Genomic DNA, 20,521 nt, shown 5'->3' with positions numbered 1-20,521 from the left:
ATTTAAAAAATATATAAATATATATAAAAAATAGGTAAAAAAAAAACAACGTATTTATCCAAGTCGTGGAAAGCGTAACGACCCCCCGTTCCAATCCCCACCAATAAAAGAAAAAGAAAAAATTGGGTAAACGGCCTCTCTGGCGGCTACCTAATGAAAATAAAAATACCCGAAATACCCAGTCAAATGTCAATCCGCGAGCTTGATTTTTTATTAAATACGTAATGACGAGAATGCCCCACTGCACCCCTAAAATGATAATCTCATCATCATTATTAATATTATTGTATAAAATCATTTTTTTTATTCTTTTTACAAAAAATAAAGTAAGAGTCAGAAAGAAAGAATAAAAAAACCAGCTGCGAATTGGCGAAATCTGTGCTTTCCAGAAGAAAGAGAGAGATAGAAAGAGAGAGAGGGATTGAACGAACGAACGAACTAACAAATACAGCTCTCCTCTTCGGTTCCTCTCAGTTAACGCTATATTCGGTGTATCCAGGTCAGCCATTTTTCCCTTTTCTACCTCCTCGGCTTGATCCGCCTAGGGTTTTTATTTTTCTCGTTTAAATTTACCTGCTTCTGAAACCCTTGGTACCCTGCATTTGGGGCTCCCAATTTTATCAAAACTCTTTTGTTTTCTGTTTGAAGCATGTTTCAAGTCTGCTTATGCAAAATTTGAATTTCTTGTGATGGATTGCGAAGGTTTTTGTTCTTCTTTTCCATTTAATTGGTATATTATGTACGTTTGTGTGCATAGCTCGATTTTATCTTCTCAATTGCTGTGATTTATTTTAAATTTTCTGTTGTAGCTAATGCGATCTGTGTTGATATCTGGGCTTTTTAATATTGGGGATTATGTTAATGATCGGTTATACAGTGTAATTAGTTTGATTGGGTCTTCGTATTAGTGTTTGTATCTCCAAGCTTATACTAATTGAGAGGGAAGAGACCAGAGATTTGTTTTTGAAACTGGAAAGTTAAGATGGGTATTCAAATAACTATCTTGGATATGGCTCTATGCCATGTTCATTCTCATTTTTCAGTTGTATTTTTGCATTTGGTAGCACTTTCCTGCTTTGAGGAGACAGATTGTTGCAATTGGGGTTCAAAATGTCACAAGTAAGCTCTGACCTTGTAGAATAGAACTTTTATTCTTGATAGCTTGGTTTGTGCTTGCTAGAAGCTTGTGGAATTTTACTTATAAAAAAAAAAAAAAAAAAAAACTTAGTTTTGAGAATTCAATTGGAGTGAGGGCACTCTTGTGAGAGATGGGTTAAACCATGTTAGCCCTCTTATGATGATATCTTTTATCATACCAAGTTTAATAATTTATGAAATTTTTTTTACAAGTACGTCAAATATTATATTCTGGCACTTAAGTTAGGTGAGAGGGCTTTATGTGAACGCTTAAGGAATGGTTGGTTATGGATTTATCAAAAATTTAGCAAGAACCCTCATGAATTTTGTGCTATTTCCTTTACTTGTTTTTTCAATTCAAACTATTTAACACGAGTTGAAGTAAATTACTGAAGCATTAGAGTTATGAGGTCTCTGCTTAGAGAAGAATATCTTATTGGTGACTAATAATGATAATGAAAATTCACACATCCTATTATAGGGTTCATTAAGTCTACAAACCGTTTTTCTTTTGATAAGTTCGGTAGCTCTATAAGTTGCCTTGCTCTATGGTTCCTAATTAGAAGACATGCAGTACTTTCCTGCAAAAATGGGAGTAAGTAGTTAGGTGAATATTTACAATAGAAATATAGATGAATTACATGGAATTCCTACTTATTAAAATCAGATAATGATGGTGGACTTGAATTTTACGATGTTAACATATAGGATACACCAACCAAAATTCATTTTAGATCCCTAGAATTCCTGGGCTTGAGTGCAGACCCAAGACTGCTGGAAGAAAATTCTTTAGGTATTGGGATGAGACAAGTACTTTGGGGAAGCAGCAGGATGATTAGGAACTTTTTTGTATTGCGTCATTTTCCTCCACTTGCTTTTTCCTTTTTTATGATAAGTAATAAGCATTTCATTAAAAAGCACAAAAGGTGGAATCCAACTACACAGAATGTATGGGAGAGAGACACCTATATAGAAAGAGAAAGGGATACAAGAAAATAATCTAAACTGAGCCCATTAAAGTCTATAGAAGCTGTCCAAAGGAGGAGAGTATTGATAAAGAAAGTCTTCAGCTCCTCCATTGTACACTCAAGGTCCTTAAAACTTCTATCATTCTCTTTCCTCCAAATACATCATATGAAGCAAGTAGGAACCATTTTCCACACTGTTGCTTTTGTTCTAGCCAGATGCTCCCTTCTTTATTCCCTCATATGTAAATAATTCTTTGAGTGAGGGACTGTGTAGTTTATGCATCATCAAATAGTTTCCTAGCTCTTGGATTGAGAAACTTTTGACTAATACCAAATCTAAAAGGAAGAATTTGCCACATTATCTTTTTGCTAGCTCTTGGAGAAAATATAGCTGTTACCTTACCGTGATAGGTCACTGTTTTTTTTTCATCCACTCCTGTGTTGTATTTTTAGAAGATACAACAGAAAATTGCATGCACTATATTTTTTTATGAAACTGTTTATTTAGTCAGTTTCTTTATTGAGGTGGGCGGTTAATGTTTGCATGTACATATGTATATTCAAAGTTAAAAGTTTAGCAATCAGTAAGTTACCTTCTGTATTTCAGGTTCTAATACTGAGAAGTTTTATTCGAAGTCTTGTTTCTGTACAGGGTTTGCTAGCTGGATAACCTTGCTTCCCAAGATTCTTTATATGGATTTGATCTCTCATTGGTGTGAATGCAATGGTTTCTGTCTATGGTGCTTGAAAGCATAATCTTCATTTTCATGGATTGATGACTTCCTAAGGATCAGTGGTGTGAGAAAGATTATTTTGGATTTGAAATTACTAGTTTGTGGTGAGAAAGGTAAATTTCTTACCTTCTTTTTACTATTTGTGGCTATTATCAATTACTCAGATAGGTGGCTGGTAGATCAAGTTTTGTCATTATGTCATGCCTTGTTCTAAAATAACTTTGATAGTGTGTCAGGTTTAAAGGCCTGTTAAGTATTGATCATTCCCTTGGTCTTGGGGTATCACTCCCTTCAAGGTCCAAGGTTCAACATCTCATGGTTGCAAACAATCATTTGGGGCCACACCTCCGGGTGAAAAGTCAGCAACTAGGGGTGCGGTGCACGGGACCGGGGTTTACTCTGCAGGGGTGGGTCTGAAGGGCCCTGCCTTGGAGAGGTTCCCCAACATTAAAAAAAAAAGTACTGATCAAAAAAGGCCCTGTTAAGTGTGTCATGCTATATTTGTAAAGATTCAATTTTTTTTTTTTTATAAGTAAGAAGAAGTTTTATTAGAAACGAATGTATCGGCGAAACCCATGTACATAGGAAGTATACAAAAGAAAACACCTAAGTACATTCTAGGAAACAGAAAGTGACATCAGAAATCATGAACAGAAGATCCGTTAGTCACTAAAGCAGAAAACCAAAACAGCAAATAGTGCACAAAGAAATTCCAAAGTTGCTCCAAAGTACACTCCTTGTCGTTAAAACACCGCTCATTCCTTTCCATCCAAATACATCACATGAGACACAAAGGGACCATCTTCCAATCCACATCCACTTGAGTGCAACCATGAAGCCCTTTCCAGCATGCTAGAAGATCTACCACTCTCAAAGGCATCACCCAAGCCAAGCCAGTTCTACAAAAAATACCATCCCATAAAGCCCTTGCCACCTCACAATGCAAGAGTAGATGATCCATGGTTTCCCCATTCTTTTTACACATGATACACCAATCCATAATAATAACACCCCATTTCCTCAAATTATCCAATGTCAAGATTTTTCCAAGAGAGGCAGTCCAAGTGAAGAAAGCAACTTTTGGAAGGCACGTGAGACCTCCAAATACACTTCCAAGGAAAAAGGAGGACTATTCTGAGAAGTCAACAGCTTATAGTACGAATGAACAGATAACTTTTTACCCCCCTTAGACTTCCACAACATCTTGTCCTCATCATTACCACCAAGCCTCAAAAAGTATAAAAAACTGTAAAAGGGCTGAAACTTCGTCAATTTCCCAATCATGCACAGCTCTAGTTAAACAAATATTCCACTGGATTGAGCCATTAGAACGACAAAGCAAATCACAAACTGCAGCATACTGATCAGATGCCAATCGAACGTAGCATGTCTCCGGAGGCTCACAGAGAAAGAGTATACAAAAGATTCAATTTTGTCTCAAGGTTGAATTATCATATCTTACTCTAGTACTTTTCATTGTTTCTTTAAATGAATCATCTTATGCATAATTTTAAATTTAAGCTTTTTGGGCGAATGGTACAAAAACCTGAACCCCATATATCCCTTGTGAATCCATTCACTGGGTGAGCCATCACTTAAAGTTCAAGGAGTGTTGATAGTTTAGATCTTTCACGAAATTCCAAAACATGTTTCACTTTTTGCACAATTTTTCATTTTTTTTGGTCAAAGCATGTGAAAGATTCAAATTTTCCCTGATTTATGTCAAAACTGCCCACAGCCAGATTGTCATTAATCAAGATCTGTTTTTCATCCAAGCTCATTTCAAGTGCTAAAAAGTAATCCTCTCATATCTCAACCTCAATAATGCATAGACACAATGAGCTTTTAAATATTTACTCAAAAGTTTTTGTACAATTACAGACAAAAAAATCGCCACATACAGCCATTGAACTTTTGCAATTATGGCCATCGTCGTCAAGAATAGAGCAATAGAGAGTGCACTTGAATATTGGAATCCCCAAGAACCTAAGAAAATTAGACAAACTTCTTTCGTAGCTTTCAAGATAGCAAGAAAATGGAGTGGGACAGCGGTGGCAGCGGGGCAAGGCAGGGATTTTTTTTTTTTGGGGGGGGGGAGAGAGAGACACACACACACACACACAATTTTTCTGCATTTGACATAGAAGAGATTGTTTGGGGTGTGATTCAGTGGATTTGAGTGTTTTAAAAATCTAATGAGATGCTGATCTGTCAGTTTCTTATTAGAGGGTGTAAAACAGTGGTTAACTCCCTGTCCGGATGGAATGCTCTCTGGTTTTTACCTTGGATGATATGAAATTTGAAAGTCTTATCATTTGCTGTTTCTTTATACTTTTGCTCATGATTTATAGTCTGTGGTGTCCATCCGAATAGAAGATGCTCATGATTTATGTACAAAGCAGTCGCTAAGTTATCAGCTTTGTTGGGCCGTAAGTTGTAGGTAGGGTTGCCTGGTGGCATAGAGATCAGTCCTTTCATGTCTTATGTGGTGATTTGGTTGGAAAGAGAACGTGAGGGCCTTGGATGGTGTGAATAATCCATGGGGGAATATAAAGTGTGTTTTTTTTTTTCTTTAATCTGATGGGATCTTGGTCCACTTTTGTTTTGTCCCTTTGATGTCTTTCTTCGATTGTATAGATGTTCTTAACTTTAGATCTTTCACTTTCTTTTTTCATTTGTATACTTTCATTACAATTCGTTTATGACCCTTTTGATTTTTTTTTTAGAAATCTTATTACTGATAAAAAAAAAAAAAAAAAAAATGAAGTTCCAATCAAAATAGCCTATAAGAATTATTATTTTAGTGCTTTTGGGCTTTAGACCAAATGGCATCCTCTCCCCTCATAAACAAGGGGTGAATGGTTTTATTCCCATATAAGTGATGAGTTGGATATGCTAAAAGTTTACAATATGTACCATTCATATTGTGCCCTTTTGAGGGGATCCATTCACTTGTATTCAACAATTATTTTGGTGTACTTATACATAAACATACCCCCCCCCCCCCCAAAAAAAAAAAAAAAAATAATAATAATAATAATAAAACAAACAAAAGCTTGCACCTCTTCACACATAGAAATGCAGATGTCCATTGATAACTCTCTTTCTTCAATCAGATGCCTTAAAAGCTGGCATAATGCTAGCACAATGACTCAGAAGAATAATCATCTAGTGCTACCTCCTTCCCAGCCCACTGTCTTTTATTTCATTTTAGTGCATAAGAATTACACTTGAAGCTTGAGTTCTATAACCACATGCCGCAATATCAAAGGCAATAGAGCATGCCTCATATTGTCACTTTTTTCTTTTTTTCATTTGTGCTCTACACATTAACTAAACTAGGAGCTTTTGTTACAAATTGAGCAGAACTATTCTCTCTTTTTTGGCATGTCATGCTGACAGGTGAAGGTGAAAATCTGAATTGTTGGTTGGATGAAATATATGTACTGTGTACCAGTCAATTACTTTTATTTTCAATACCTCGAGAACTAGCTGTATATTTTTTGAATGGCGTTGTTGGGGTGTACAAATTTTACAAAAATTATGTGAAGCAACTGCTATTGTTTTGACTATTTCTGATTCTGTTATTGATGCAGGTGTGATGGAGATATCACTGTTAAAAGTGTTTCTTAATAACATCTCCTCATTTTTCCGTTTATCATCTTGTGACAATTTAAACTCTGAGCCAGTTCTGAAGTATTACCAAAAGGCTGAAGAGATATTGAAGTTGTTGAAGCCGGTACTTGATGTGATTGTTGATTCTGAAATAGCTTCTGATGAAGTGCTCATCAAGGCATTCGAAGAACTAAGTCGAGCTGTTGAAGAATCGAGAGAGCTTTTTGAGAACTGGCAATCATTATCAAGCAAAGTTTATTTTGTAAGTTATTTTCCACTTCTAATGAAAGTTTATTTTGTAGTTTGTAAATTAGATATCATAGTGTCTTAATCACTAATTTAAAATAAAACGAAACTGACCCTTGTATGGCTTATCCTATTCATATGATTTTTAGGCAATATTCTGGTTATTTTACACTCATTAGTATTTAATAAAAGGGTAGATGGAAATTCTGGCCAGGAACCCATGTAATTTTTGTCCTTTAATTAATCATTTTCACTCTCTCTCTCTCCCTTTGTCGGTCCTGTTTTGTACATTCTATCAAAGCACTGGGTGTTGGGATTTGATGATCGTAGCAGAGGGTGTAGTAAATAAGTTGGATAAAGTGAACTGATTGCTCAGAAAAGTTTCAGAAGTTCGTGGTAGTAATGGTGGTAAAGGTTGTCCATGATAGTGGTGTGGCATTAACAAATTGCTGGAGGTAGCTAAACTGGCAGAAGTAATGAGAGCAGAACTGCTATAGACATTTTTGTTTGTGGTAATGATGCTGACGACAATAGTGATGGTGGTGAGAGTTGTGAAGTTGATTTGGCAGTGGTGGATGTTGTGTTGCTGCTAGTGTGCATATATGTGCAACAAAGAGAGGAAACAAGGAATATAGCACGCATGCATGTATTCTTTTAGTTTATTAAACTTTGTCTATTAATCTTCCATTTCTTGAGGCCTCATTAGCCGGATCTTCTGATGTATCTTTCTTTTAAGAGTGATTTTTGGGGATTGTAAAGGAATTTTACTTAACTCACTTGTTGAAAAAAAAAAAGACTTTTACTTTACTGGAAAGGGTCTTTCGCAAGAGGGCAATATTTGAAATGGTGGGCATCTAGCTTCATACTTAATTCCACAGTATGATTAAACATCAGAGAAATAAAAATAGAAGGATCCATAAAATATGCACTTATGATCTGTTTATGTTGGCATTGACTGCTTCACACTTGAAGTTATAATATATATTTTTTGGGTGCTTTGGGGAAACAAAGTTTCTAACCATCTTTTCCTTTGCATGATGTCTAGATTCTGCAAATTGAACCATTGATATCAAAGATTCGGACTTCTGGTCTCAACATTTTCCAGCTTCTGAAGGCTTCACTTGAACATCTCCCTGATGAATTGAGTTCAGCATCTCTTGAGGTAGCATATGAGGGGAAAAGAGACTCACATTGTACCTGCTTTTCATTCTGTTACAGATTAGAGCATATCCCTCTTTGTCTGGGTGACCCACTAAGTTACATTTCTAGAATCAGGAAGATGCATGAATTAAATTCTTTTATGATGTCTAATACTCAATATGTTTAATTGCAGCACTGTATTCAGAAAATTAAGCACAAGGGATATGAACAAACATCATCTGTCATTAAAGAAGCTATAAGAGATCAAGCGGAGGGTGTTGGACCTAGCTCAGAGATCCTGGTGAAAATTGCTGAGAGCCTGAGCTTGAGGTCAAACCAGGAGATTCTCATTGAGGCTGTAGCGCTTGAAAAATTGAAGGAAAATGCTGAACAAGCCGAAAAGACAGGGGAAGTTGAATATATTGTTCAGATTATCAGTGTTGTTACTCGCATGCATGATCGCCTTATTATGATAAAGCAATCCCAGAGCTGTAGCCCGGTGCAGATACCTGCCGATTTCTGCTGTCCTCTCTCCCTTGAGCTGATGACCGATCCTGTCATTGTGTCTTCAGGGCAAACCTATGAGCGGGCTTTCATAAAAAAATGGATTGATCTTGGTCTCACAGTCTGTCCTAAGACGCGGCAGACTCTTGCTCACGCCAATCTAATACCTAATTACACTGTAAAGGCACTAATTGCAAACTGGTGCGAGTCAAACAATGTGAAGCTGCCTGATCCCCTGAAATCTATGAGCTTAAACTCACCATTGTCCCTTCTTGGGAACACACAGTCTGGTGCAACCAGGGAGTCACCCGTCTTTCCTCATTCCAGGGGCAACCAACCAATATCACTTGAGTCAAGTCCATCTATGGATTCTCCCAGTAAAAACTTGATCTCGTCTGGTGGAGGCCATCAAGAGGGAAATTCTCCTTTGCATCCTCGATCTTCATCAGAGGGTTCCTTCACTGGTGTAGTCGGGAATGGGCAGGATATGGAAATTGCAAGAATATCACTTACAAGTTCTGAAGACAGGTCTGCTAACTCAGACGAAAGGACTATGGATTCAGTTTGCCAACCCACTACTTCGTTATCTGGAGAACAATTTTCTAATTCTATTGGGACTGAGCAGTCATCTCAGAGCCATAATAGAACTGCCTCTGCCTCCAGCGTGCTTTCTGGTGCAAATTTTTCTCAAAGAACATCAGGAGATGTGGATGAGGCTTCACATATATCTGCCAATCTCACTGGCTATAGCAGTGATGCATCAGGAGAGATGAAACCAGAGCCACAAGCTGCCACCTTGACCTTAACACATAGAGAACCTGAGTTCCCTTCTAGATTGGAGACCAGGTCTCGAAGCCAAACAATCTGGCGTCGACCATCAGAGAGGTTTGGTCCAAGATTGGTATCCTCTCCTGTTTCTGAAACAAGACCTGATCTTTCTGGCATTGAAACCCAAGTGCGGAAGCTGGTTGATGACTTGAAGAGCACTTCGCTTGATACTCAAAGAGACGCAACTGCTGGGCTCCGGTTACTTGCCAAGCACAACATGGATAATCGGATTGTAATTGCTAGCTGTGGGGCCATTAGTATGTTGGTCGACTTGCTGTGCTCAACAGACACCAAGATTCAGGAAAATGCAGTTACAGCACTTCTTAACTTATCAATCAATGATAACAACAAAACTGCGATTGCTAATGCTAATGCAATTGAGCCTCTGATTTATGTTCTTGAGACAGGGAGTCCTGAGGCACGGGAGAACTCAGCTGCCACTCTATTTAGCCTGTCAGTGATTGAGGATAACAAGGTCAGGATTGGACGGTCTGGCGCGATCGCTCCTCTGGTTGATTTATTAGGGAACGGAACTCCTAGAGGGAAGAAAGATGCAGCGACAGCTTTGTTTAATTTGTCAATATTTCATGAAAACAAGGCCCGAATTGTGCAAGCTGGTGCTGTAAAGTACCTTGTGGAGTTGATGGATCCAGCGGCTGGAATGGTTGACAAGGCAGTAGCTGTTTTGGCAAATCTTGCGACAATTCCTGAGGGACGAATTGCGATTGGTCAGGAGGGCGGGATCCCTGTCCTGGTAGAGGTTGTTGAGTTGGGTTCTGCTAGAGGGAAGGAGAATGCAGCTGCTGCTCTTTTACATCTTTGTACAACTAGTAGTAGATTTCACAGTATGGTGCTCCAAGAAGGAGCTGTCCCGCCACTGGTGGCATTGTCACAGTCAGGCACCCCTAGGGCCAAAGAAAAGGTATACAGCTGCTGATGATGTTGCTATTTCTTCCTTGCATATATAGACTAATTTAACTGAGTGTTTGGTTACTTGCAGGCACAAGCGCTTCTTAGCCACTTTAGAAACCACAGACAGGGTAATGCCGGGAGGGGCTGATTTTGGAAGCACAGCCTTTGGTTTTGTGCCAAGGTTTTTAAGTCAAGTTGTAAGGATAGTGTGTAAATCTGACGATGCAAATAATGCATATGAAGGTGTTGTTGCTTGGATTTTACTTGATTGTAGAGGGAAAGAAACAAAAAAAAAAAAAAAGGATTTATGAAGGATTTGATTGAGTCCTCTTGTGAAGTACATCAACTTGTGAATGTGGGAAGAAAATTTCGTACATGCGAGAGTCTATTTGCAGTGACGATTAATGAGCAATGACATACAACCTATCGGTTTTATTTAATTGTTATAGTGCCCTCATTTGCATTTTTGTTAGCTTTCTTTCAGTGTTTCAAAGAATTTCAAGCCCTTCCCAATGGCTGTAGTTGCTTTGCAGATAATCACCTCTAATTCTGTAGAACGGTTGATTGTCAAACTAGTGCGTGTGGGCTTAACCCAATTTAGTCACTCGAGTGCCATAGTTATAATATCATGAGCGTGTGATCATATCGTTTTTTGGATCTCAAGAAAAGAAAGCGTTGAAATTACCTTCTTTTTTTAAAAAAAATAATAATAATGATAGTTCATATCTTAGATCTCAGGAGGACACATGGCCCATGGGTGCTAATTACAATGAAAGCTACAAAATAAGGCTGAAAATAAGAAATGATATTTCCGTGTACCGATTGCAAGCTGCGCGGCAACCAGCAATCATAATCAATAATATATATTTTTTTTCCTTCTTTATAGCACTTTCATTGGATTAGCTAAAATAAGAATTTAACTATTAAACCATAAAATATATCACATTAGAATAACTATACAGTAACTTGTAAAGTAATTTTTAAATTTGAAAACACTGTTTATTCATCAAATCCATTTTATATCCTTTGTTTATCTCTCCTGAGGTCTCCATCAATGTCTCTCTAGTTTCTATTTTTAACCTATAATTTAATTAGAATATGATTAGTAATTAATATATAATATTATAAATAGTAAAATATGATAAAATAAATAATTTCATAATTAAAAAAAATAAAATATTTTTGAAATTATTAATTACTCATGAATAAATTGATAATTCAATGTAGAGATTTAATGTGAATAGCCAAAATCAAATTCATCTTTTATTATTTTATTGTCATATAATGAAAAAAATGACTATTTCAATGTAAAGACTTATGTGAATAGAATAGTTAAAAATTAAATTCATCTTACATTCATAAAAAATATACTTTAATTTTAACTAATCTAACAAGAGTGTTCTAAAGAAATAGACTGAACCCAATTTTATTAATAAACTCCCACTGAAAAAGAAAATATATATATTTATATATACATATTTTAAAGAAGAGCATAATCTAATAATACTTCCCCTTTATTTGCAACTTATTCTTGCTTGCAATACTCTTGTAGGTGCTTGACGCGAATGTGAATCACTCGGGAATCCTATGGTTAGCATTTTTTTTTTTAAGTGCAGCATCTTACTTTGGTAGTGGAATTCTCTCAGAGCAGGAAATGTATTTCCATGACGTCGATCAAAATTACCAGGTATTATATAAAAGGAACAGCGCGGCACCTCAAGCACCGGTCTTTGTTTTTGTTTTTTTGTTTTTTTAATAAAATAATAGGATAATATGTACAAAACGATAGAAAATGAGAGAATGAGGAAACTTCCCATTGCTGCTAATACAATGTTTGAAAATAAAGTGTTAATGTCTAAAAATGGCACAACAGGTCGGAATAAGAGAAAAAGTCATTCTCGGCCAGTTATGATGATTTGGGCCTTGATCGATGTCATGTGGAGCTCCCGGCAGTGGTCTGGTACGTCTATACGGTATCCGTGCATACATCCATGACAGTGATAAGTAAAAAATGCAGATAAAATAAATAGAGGGAAACACATTTATATGTTTTAACATTGGATTTACGTCCACGAAGGTTTGGGAAGGAGAGAGTCCACTATAATATGCTTGTTTTACACTCATGATATCTCATCTGCACTATATAATGGAGATTAGAGCCTTGTATTTTGATGGAGCACTCGTCGCTAAAGTCCGTCTCGTCAAGTTGAAGGAGATGAAGGAGAAGTCGAAGTCCCCTTAGTCTTCTGGCAAAAGCTCCCTTTATCCTCTACTCTCCCTTGCTTTATGTCAAATCTTCTCTCTTTTATGTCTCCTCTCAACTTTTCTTCCTGACATCCTATCCTTTCTCAGCCTTTTATCACTTCATTCTCTCTTCTTCCTCTCTCCTTTTATTGTCTTTTAGTGGAGACCCTTTGATGGATTCAACTCTTTATGACCTAAGATATTTTATCCCCTCCAAAAAGTATAAGAGTAAGATTTTGATTCAATAAAATGGCATCTACTCATCTCCATTGATCTTGTAATCAACGGTGGTCTTTTACAATCCACAAGTCTTAACTTTTTTTTTTTTTTTAACTATATTTCAAGGAGAAATTTGAGGGCAATTCACCCAAAAATTTAAGGTTTGTTAAGGGTTACCATGTCAATGGGACGAAGAATGTAGATTGAAAGAAATTGATGATTTGTGATACCAAATATCATCTCATAACTATCCAAGGTATCGCTTAAACCCAATTGGAAACACCTGCTCTAATTTGTCCCCTCTCTATTAAAACCCAATCTTTTGCACCTATTTTCTTTTATCTTAACAAATCATTTTAACTCATCATTGCCTTTCCAGGTTGGCAAAAGATAAAATACTAAATGAAGATTCTTTTAGACAAGAAACTAAAGATACGGATATTTGGGTAGTGATATCCTTACCACGCTATACTATTTATTTTTTTAATTTTTTTTCCTCTGCAGTCAGAAATTCAAAAGCCCATTTCAGATCACACTCTGCCAAAGATCTGACCAAAACTCAGAAAAAAATGTCAGCTTCTTACAAAAAAAATATAAAATTCCTTTACATCAGTATTCAAAGCAAAATGGTAGCCACTAGTTTACTTTCTCATTTTCACCGTTTATCTATTTATTTTTATTTAATAATTAAGAAAATAAATTTTAGAATATTGATATATTTTTTTGTTTTTTAAAAATATTTAAAAAATATGAATAAAATAAAAATAAAATAAAATATAAAATTTATATTAGTGAACATACTCAATCGTATGTTAGAAATTAAGAGTAATACCCGCCCTTACAGGACGGAGCCACCTCTCTCTTCCCCCCCCCCCCCCCCCCCACACGCGGCGCATAGCGGGAGTGGGAAATATTTTCCCGTGCCAAAGTTTTAAGCCCATTTATTTATGTCAAATCTTATCGAAAATGTGTGTACAGAGGAAATGATAAAACTGACAGCAAATTATTAAGTGAAGGGAGCGTGCAGCACTGCTGAGGCAAAATAAATTAAAAAAACTAACAGGTAGTAGACCAGTAGTACAACGTAGTAAGGGTTGAGGGACAGAGAATTCAGATGTCTCTGGAGCGTACACCTTATATAATATCGCCCACTTTTGCTTTTCTTTGTTCGTCCACACGTGGTTGCGCGTGAGAGAGGAGGGACCTTTCATGCCCCTTGCATTTGCATTCTCAGGGAAAAAAAAAAGGAAAAACTGTATCTAGATCTTGAAGTAAAAAATATGGACCGATTTCTTTTCCAGTATGGCCTGTATAAAACTTGGAGAAAACCGTCAAACTTCATCTAATTTTTTATTTTCTAGCGTGAAACTTATGACTGAAACAAGAGTTTAATGAGATTTACAACACTGAATTCAGCCGCCGAGTATGCTGGCTAGAGGAACAAGAACATACAAAAGCTCGCAAGGAAGCACGGCCACACCAACAATTTTAGAGCAGACTTCTTTCAAGCATTAACCCAAAACTCCCAAGCATATAGGCATATGCACCTGCATTATGTACAAATACCGTGTGAGAAAGGTTGATACATCATCCTCCGAAATCGTAGGAAGGACCACAACGTTGTTTGGAAGAAGATTCTTCAGCATAGTGACTGGAAGCAAGCAAGTTGACCTGCAAAAATTCTCACTGGTTTAGCCAATCCAATTGGGGCTTTGACAACATTAACAACAGGAACATGGATTTACCTTTATGATCTCCCATTTTGAGCTTGTTTGCCTAGAGGCTGCTAAGACACTCATGTGAAATTCCTGTTTATGGGAAACACAAGGATGTTTATTCAGATTAAAGATGTAACTAAACTTAAGGAAGCTCAAACTGTTTTGATAAACTATTTCTATCTTCATTTTGTGGGAACCCGTAAGCCATATTAGTATAGAAATCAAGAAGAGGGGACAAGTCAAGATGATATCATGAGGATCAGATTAACGACTATAAAATACATTTGAGAACTAAATCTGGTACTTTGAATATGCTAATGAAAACAACTGTTTGTAGACGGTAGAACACATTATGTAGAGAAGTTATTATGTGTCATACTTGCAAAAGACTTACCCTAAACGGATCGCCCCTCAAGGACTGCACAAACATAGATTTTCCTGAGTTGTTATCCTGCAAAGGAAGAAGAAGCACCGGGTAGGTTCAACTCTTCAGTCACAAAAGCGAGTTATGAAGCAGTTGTGAAGATTAAAGTTCCCAATGTACCTCTAAATGGACATCCCTGAGTCGTCTTCCAGTTTGAGCACAGCATATGCGGACAACATGTTCATCACAACTCCCACTGATAATATAGTCCCGTCCATTTATGTAATAGGAACGTGTATAATTATGAGCACTTCCGCTTGAAGCAATCTCAAAATTTATGCATAGCCTCCCGTCAGCTGCCAGAATTTGTTTAACCTGGCATCATTAAACAGTTTTTCATCATTGTCAACCCAAAAGAAACAACATAAATTGGTTATTGTGGAGGCAAGAAGACAGCCTAAATGCCAAAATAGCAGACCTTAAACTACAAGATGCTGCTAGGCAGAGGGTTGAGAACATCCTTACTCTCTAAGGTCTTTATTAGCGAAACTAAAGAAGAACAACTAAACTTACCCACTAAATTTCTTATACAATACCAGAATAAAGCATATACCATCCAAGAAAGATGTACCTCATTGTCAACAGCCGAAACAAGCAAATAGAGGTCATCAGGAGAAAAGCAAAGCATCACATTTCCTCTAGAGCTTGAAGCTGTATAGCAAGGCCGCACTGGGTTCTGTCTCAAATCCCACATCTTGACATCACGGTCAAATGATGAAGTAGCAAATAGAAAGGGGGAATGGTGTGCAAACTTAACCACATTAATTGGTTCTCGATGCATGTCAGTGAACAATTGCAAACGTTTTCCACTGCATATGTCATATAGAGCAACATTTTTTGTGTACCCGCTGGCAAGAAACTGATCATCCGTCGAGTTGACATGAAGGGAAGTCAATTGCTCAAAATCATCAAAAGTTACTGTAGCAGAACGGCAACAGGTTTCTGTAACTTTTGGTGGCATATGATTGATGTCAAACAACCTCAAGGAACCATTGTCAGAACCGGCAACAAGCTGGTTGTTCATACAAGCGAAAAAGAAATCAGCAAAAAAAGACACGTTTTAAGTGACTAAAAAAGTATCCACAGCCCTTGTACTCAAGTGTTTGTTATAATTCAATTATGCATATATGAGCCAGACCAATCACGCACATTGGTAGGCCATGGATACATCTAATTAGTCCCATTTCACAATCTTCCAGGAGTGAGATACCATTTGCTATTTGGATGCATTGACCTAGTACATATGTAAAACTCTACCAAGGTTCCATTAACAATAAACCATAGACAGCCCGGTGCTTTTTAATATCTCAGTATCTCGAGTTAGCTCATCAAGTTAGCTCATAAAACTATAAACATCTTTTTGGCACATTCTATGAAAAATATAGAGCAGAATTACCATGCATTCTCACGCATTAATATCTAATATCTACAAGACATTGTAAATTCCATGAAAAATAAATTATATTCAACAAGCAAGATGCTGGGCCTATTATATGACTAGTTCATGGTATGATTGAGGGCATTTGTTGTTGTAATAAAATCGCATACCTTGGATGGATGCTTCTTGAGCCAACACAACCCCAATACGCTGTTCATTGCTCCAGTGGATGGGATATAACTAACAAGTTTTCCACTTTCATGGTTGATAACAACCACTTCGCCATCCAGAGTTCCAAAAGCCATAAGACTGGAGTTGGATGGATTATACTCAAACTGCCTTGGACGAAGCCTTTTGCTTTCTTCTTTAAGTATGTGGCTAAAGTTAGACACTGAATGTAACAGCGGCCAAGCAGAAGACCCAAGTTTGGCAGCACTAAGGGACCTCAAGAAAAAATGTTGACCATTTCTGTAAGGATATAGGAGTTTTGGCTTGAAAGGTTTTTGGAAGTAAATGCCACTCGTTCTCATTTCACGATTATCCAAAACATGAACAACACTTTCCTTGTGCCGCCGTCTGTAAGGTAACTGCTCATAGTATTTTGAACAGATACCCTTGGCCAATTCCCTGTCCACCTTTCTGATAGGGACATTATCTAAAACTTCTAAATGAGGCAATGAAGAAATGATGTAGTCTCTATAATTTTTCTCAAAGCATATGGGTGACGGATGATGAGAATCATAGGTGGTTGTCATAGTGCCATTTGTCAGGTGTTGCTTTTGAAAACTCCTAGCAAACTCACCGTTGTCTTGAATCTACAATTTGCCAAGAGAAACCTGTTACATATGCTAATAAATTCATGAAGAATGAATATGTTTGTATACTTGTCCTTTCCTAATATTAATTATATCAATTAAAAAATATAGTCGGTTCTCACCTCACTCTCCACTTTGGCCTGTCCATTCAAATCAGGAAGGGTAGCAGATACTTCTAACAAACACATTTCTTTCAGGTAACTTGAAAGTTTTACTTCACTTTTCTCTGAAAAATTATCAGTCATGCTGTGGATCTCACAATTTATTTTTGAATCATCAAGACAGAGTAGGTCTCTGCCTGTTTCTTTTGTGCACAAAACATGACATGCAGCATCTCCAGTATCAGTAGACGGTACCTCGTTGTAATGACCCATAATCAAGGGAGTTCTCTCAGGAATATGAATCCTAGCTTTATCACCAGACAATGCAGGACATGGTCCAGTGTCCTTGCAACGTAAACAATTTTGAAACCGCAGTTCCACCAAAGAAGGAAGTTTTGACAGGGCAGCAGCAGTTGTCCAGAGATTAGCAACTCTCGTTTCACACATTGAGAGGCGCATCAGATATGGCATGCAAGAAAAACAGTCCTTCTGTAAACCAGAGAGGGAAGTACAAAAATCCAGATTAAGGGTGTGTAACCGCATAAATACTCCAACCATGTCGAGTTTTTCGATATGGAGAGACCTCAAATTCAAGACTTCACAGGCCAAGCCATACTGGCAGATATCCCTGGAGAAGAGAGTAAATTGTTAAATAAGTTAAAAGACTTCACTTCAATATGTACAACCCCATCTATCTTTCAATGGATGGAGAGCTGCATTACCATAACTATTAAGCTTTCAAAGAGGGATTGGGGGATAAAATATGTACAGAATACAACTCAATTAATGGAATATTATTGAAACAGACCATAAAACGTCCTTCCCCAATGACATATCCAGGAAATCGACGATACGGAGCTTTTGATCGATCACATTCATCAAAGCTGTAACGTTTTCTTTACTCAAGACACAATGTGATTCATGAAGTATGTCAACTGCATCAATCTCAGAGGAGTCGGTTGCCATAAAGACATCAATCAGTGAGGATATATCAGCATCTTTTAGCTGGTCTAATGAAATCACTATGCTACATTTTGCATAGTTGGAGTTTTGGATCTTGGCCTGAATGACAATGAAACAAAAGGTTATTGATATGATACACTGTGCTGCTGCAAGCTAAGAAAGGGTTGCGCGCGTTGTGTATAAAAGCAGAAGATTAAGATAAGAAAACCATGAATATTTACATTATGAATGACAATTTAAAGTTGGAGTTTTATTTGGAGAGGACCTTAGAAAACCAGGACAACACTGCAGAGTTGGGCAGCACCTCATGCCTCTTGCAAGAATCAAGATACCTAGCGCCAAAAAAGAGAATAGGTAGTTAATAAAGTATTCAGATAATAAACAGCATCTGAGTGTAAAAAACTTATACGAACAAAATAGAGCATCAAGTCAACACTAGCCACTAAATTCGGGTGAAAAGCTCTCATAGTATTTCATTGAATTTGCTCTCTGATATTTACTTCTCAGGAAAGTGGCCATGTATTCATTACACGAACTTTTGGTAATCTTCAAATTCACGGGAGGCTGAGAATTCTAAAAGAAAATATGCTCTGCCGTTAATTCAGTACAATAAATTGCAACCATATATCTTTTCGAAATGAAATAAAATACATATACTTTTTCTCCATGTGAATTGATATCGGTACCTTTAGATCCTTATGCTAAGGCGGACATCAATTGACTTAATTAACAGAGCTAAGGGAAAACAGAAGTTGTAAAATAGAACTAGACTGGGAACATTGAAAAAGGAATTCTCAGAGAGAGAGAGAGAGAGAGAGACCGAGCTTCGAAGCTGAAGATACCCATGGAAATGGATTTTCCTCTTCTTTCTCCAGTTGTAGGTGTTCCCTCTAGCAGCACAAATGGTGGAGCTACGGGGGCATAAACAAAGGAATTTGGGAAAGTAGGAAATATCTATAGCGATGTATGAGGCGGTGGGGGGATGATCCGTACTGCGTCGTAGACAGAAGGTATAAGCGGAGTGTCTTCTCAGAACCACATGTCAATTGCCATTTTCTACTCCAACCGTGCATTTACTTTTGTCAGTCAGCGATCTGCGCATTTGATTCCTGGACAACGAAACTTTCGCACGTTGATTCCATGTGAATACAACGTTGAAAAGACCATACAGACGACAAGGATGAAACCATACATCGAAGATTAACATGGTCCCGCCTCCCCCGGATAAGGATGAAAGATTCTGTCTATGGAAAACACTTGAATCATTATTCCCTTTTTTTCTTTTTCTTTCTCTTTTTTTGGGTTGCGCTGACTTGAATCATTATATTTTTTTAAGCAACCATTTCATTACTAAACAAAATTAAGATACATTAAAAAAGGATGTTGAGTTCTAAAAAAATATACCCTCTTGCAACTTGTACCGCATCTAGAAAACTAAAAATAAATAAATAAACTATTAGATCAATAAATTGACCTCACCTACTTCAAAATTTTAAGAGAGTCGTTTTAAATGATAGTTTTTTTTTTTAATCATTTATTGGATAGACTGTTGTGACACGGGGTTGAAGACCCGTGACAAATGAAATAGTATAGCGTTGCCAATAGTGTTGTAAAAAATGTTCTTCATTTGAGAGAGGAAGTATCATTGATACGGTCCTTACGGATGGATGATAGTATTGGTGGTCTGAATTAACGGTGGCCAAAAGCACTCATTGCAGTTATTTGTGCTAGAGCCTAGTGAGTTGCAACTTGCAACCACATGCCGATCAGAGGTTAGGGTGGGGTCATATTTGAAAAATTAGTCTGAATATTAAAATGAGTAGAGTTGAGTTGAATTGTACGTAATAATATTTTATAGATTTTATTGAGATGAGTTTAACTTTTTTAAGTTGAGATAGATTTTAAATAATAAAAATCTCAAATATACTATAGAGTAGTAAATGGATGAAAGGAGGTAGTAAATCTATTATTATTCTTAACTTTTTAGATTGAAATATATGAAGTATGTTGAGATGTGTTTAAGTTTTTTATAGAAAATTAAAAAAATAATTGGCCTCACCAATAATTGATTTGAGATGAGTTGAGTTTGATTCGACAACCAAACATAGCCTAATGTTTGGATGTCAAAATCACTTCAACTCATTTCAAACTATTCATTGATGAGATCCACTAGGGCCACTACCTTTTCAACTTCTCATAGAAGTTAAATCAATATCAACTTATTTCATATATTCAAATATATATTTCAATTTATTTATTTTCAAATACATCTCAGTGAAACTTATAAAGTACTACCATTTACATATTAGTTTAGATCATCTCAGCATCTAAACGCCAATCTGGCAGTGCTGTGCGTGTTGTTGTTAGAATCGCTTGTCCATGTGAGTATTTCGTAATTTGGTAGCAATGGCTAGAGTGGCATGGACTCATGGAGGGCTGATCAGAGTCATGTGTTTGATCACCAAAAGATAATAAATTGAGCATGAACCAAGCTAGAGGAGAGAATATGCCAAAAAATTAACTTCAATAAGAAGAGAGAAAAAATATCAACAACTTCTTATGAAGATGGGGAGGG

At 36.9% G+C, this 20,521-nt stretch overlaps 2 protein-coding genes across 4 annotated transcripts; one reads left to right on the top strand and one right to left on the bottom strand.

The window, feature by feature from the left end:
- The first annotated feature begins 313 nt into the window (after positions 1 to 313).
- LOC121253441 (U-box domain-containing protein 4-like) lies at positions 314 to 10,524 on the top strand. Of its 3 annotated transcripts, none has more exons than XM_041153453.1 (6): positions 314 to 499; positions 2,758 to 2,952; positions 6,436 to 6,716; positions 7,746 to 7,862; positions 8,034 to 10,094; positions 10,173 to 10,524. In XM_041153453.1, exons 3-6 carry the CDS (start codon positions 6,441 to 6,443, stop codon positions 10,230 to 10,232), a joined length of 2,514 nt encoding a protein of 837 aa, XP_041009387.1. In that variant the 5' UTR covers positions 314 to 499; positions 2,758 to 2,952; positions 6,436 to 6,440; the 3' UTR covers positions 10,233 to 10,524. The 3 variants fall into 3 exon arrangements, with proteins under 3 accessions (XP_041009387.1, XP_041009390.1, XP_041009393.1); XM_041153456.1 differs by having other exon boundaries at positions 2,742 to 2,952; XM_041153459.1 differs by lacking the exons at positions 314 to 499; positions 2,758 to 2,952 and adding an exon at positions 3,254 to 4,281.
- A 3,348-nt stretch (positions 10,525 to 13,872) lies between these two features.
- Positions 13,873 to 19,124, bottom strand: LOC121265520. The gene is made up of 10 exons (XM_041169177.1): positions 18,767 to 19,124; positions 18,212 to 18,278; positions 17,792 to 18,045; positions 17,005 to 17,611; positions 16,238 to 16,882; positions 15,261 to 15,701; positions 14,810 to 15,004; positions 14,660 to 14,716; positions 14,293 to 14,355; positions 13,873 to 14,218 (listed from the first exon to the last, which is right to left on the bottom strand). Exons 1-10 carry the CDS (start codon positions 18,790 to 18,792, stop codon positions 14,135 to 14,137), a joined length of 2,439 nt encoding a protein of 812 aa, XP_041025111.1. The 5' UTR covers positions 18,793 to 19,124; the 3' UTR covers positions 13,873 to 14,134.
- Positions 19,125 to 20,521: the final 1,397 nt, after the last annotated feature.

This window comes from Juglans microcarpa x Juglans regia, chromosome 1D, assembly GCF_004785595.1.
Source record: "Juglans microcarpa x Juglans regia isolate MS1-56 chromosome 1D, Jm3101_v1.0, whole genome shotgun sequence".
In the NCBI taxonomy this organism is placed as follows: domain Eukaryota; kingdom Viridiplantae; phylum Streptophyta; class Magnoliopsida; order Fagales; family Juglandaceae; genus Juglans; species Juglans microcarpa x Juglans regia.
This window is presented reverse-complemented; position numbering and strand designations above follow the sequence as displayed.

Excerpts from the sequence above, each read along its gene's own strand:
- LOC121253441 (XM_041153453.1), top strand. The coding sequence starts at position 6,441 with ATGGAGATATCACTGTTAAAAGTGTTTCTTAATAACATCTCCTCATTT. Across the intron at positions 6,717-7,745 it reads TATCAAGCAAAGTTTATTTT|ATTCTGCAAATTGAACCATT; the intron begins GTAAGTTATTTT and ends CATGATGTCTAG. Across the intron at positions 10,095-10,172 it reads CCCCTAGGGCCAAAGAAAAG|GCACAAGCGCTTCTTAGCCA; the intron begins GTATACAGCTGC and ends GGTTACTTGCAG.
- LOC121265520 (XM_041169177.1), bottom strand. The coding sequence starts at position 18,792 with ATGGGTATCTTCAGCTTCGAAGCTCG. Across the intron at positions 17,612-17,791 it reads TTGGGGAAGGACGTTTTATG|GGATATCTGCCAGTATGGCT; the intron begins GTCTGTTTCAAT and ends TCTCTTCTCCAG. Across the intron at positions 14,219-14,292 it reads CAAAATGGGAGATCATAAAG|GTCAACTTGCTTGCTTCCAG; the intron begins GTAAATCCATGT and ends GAATTTTTGCAG.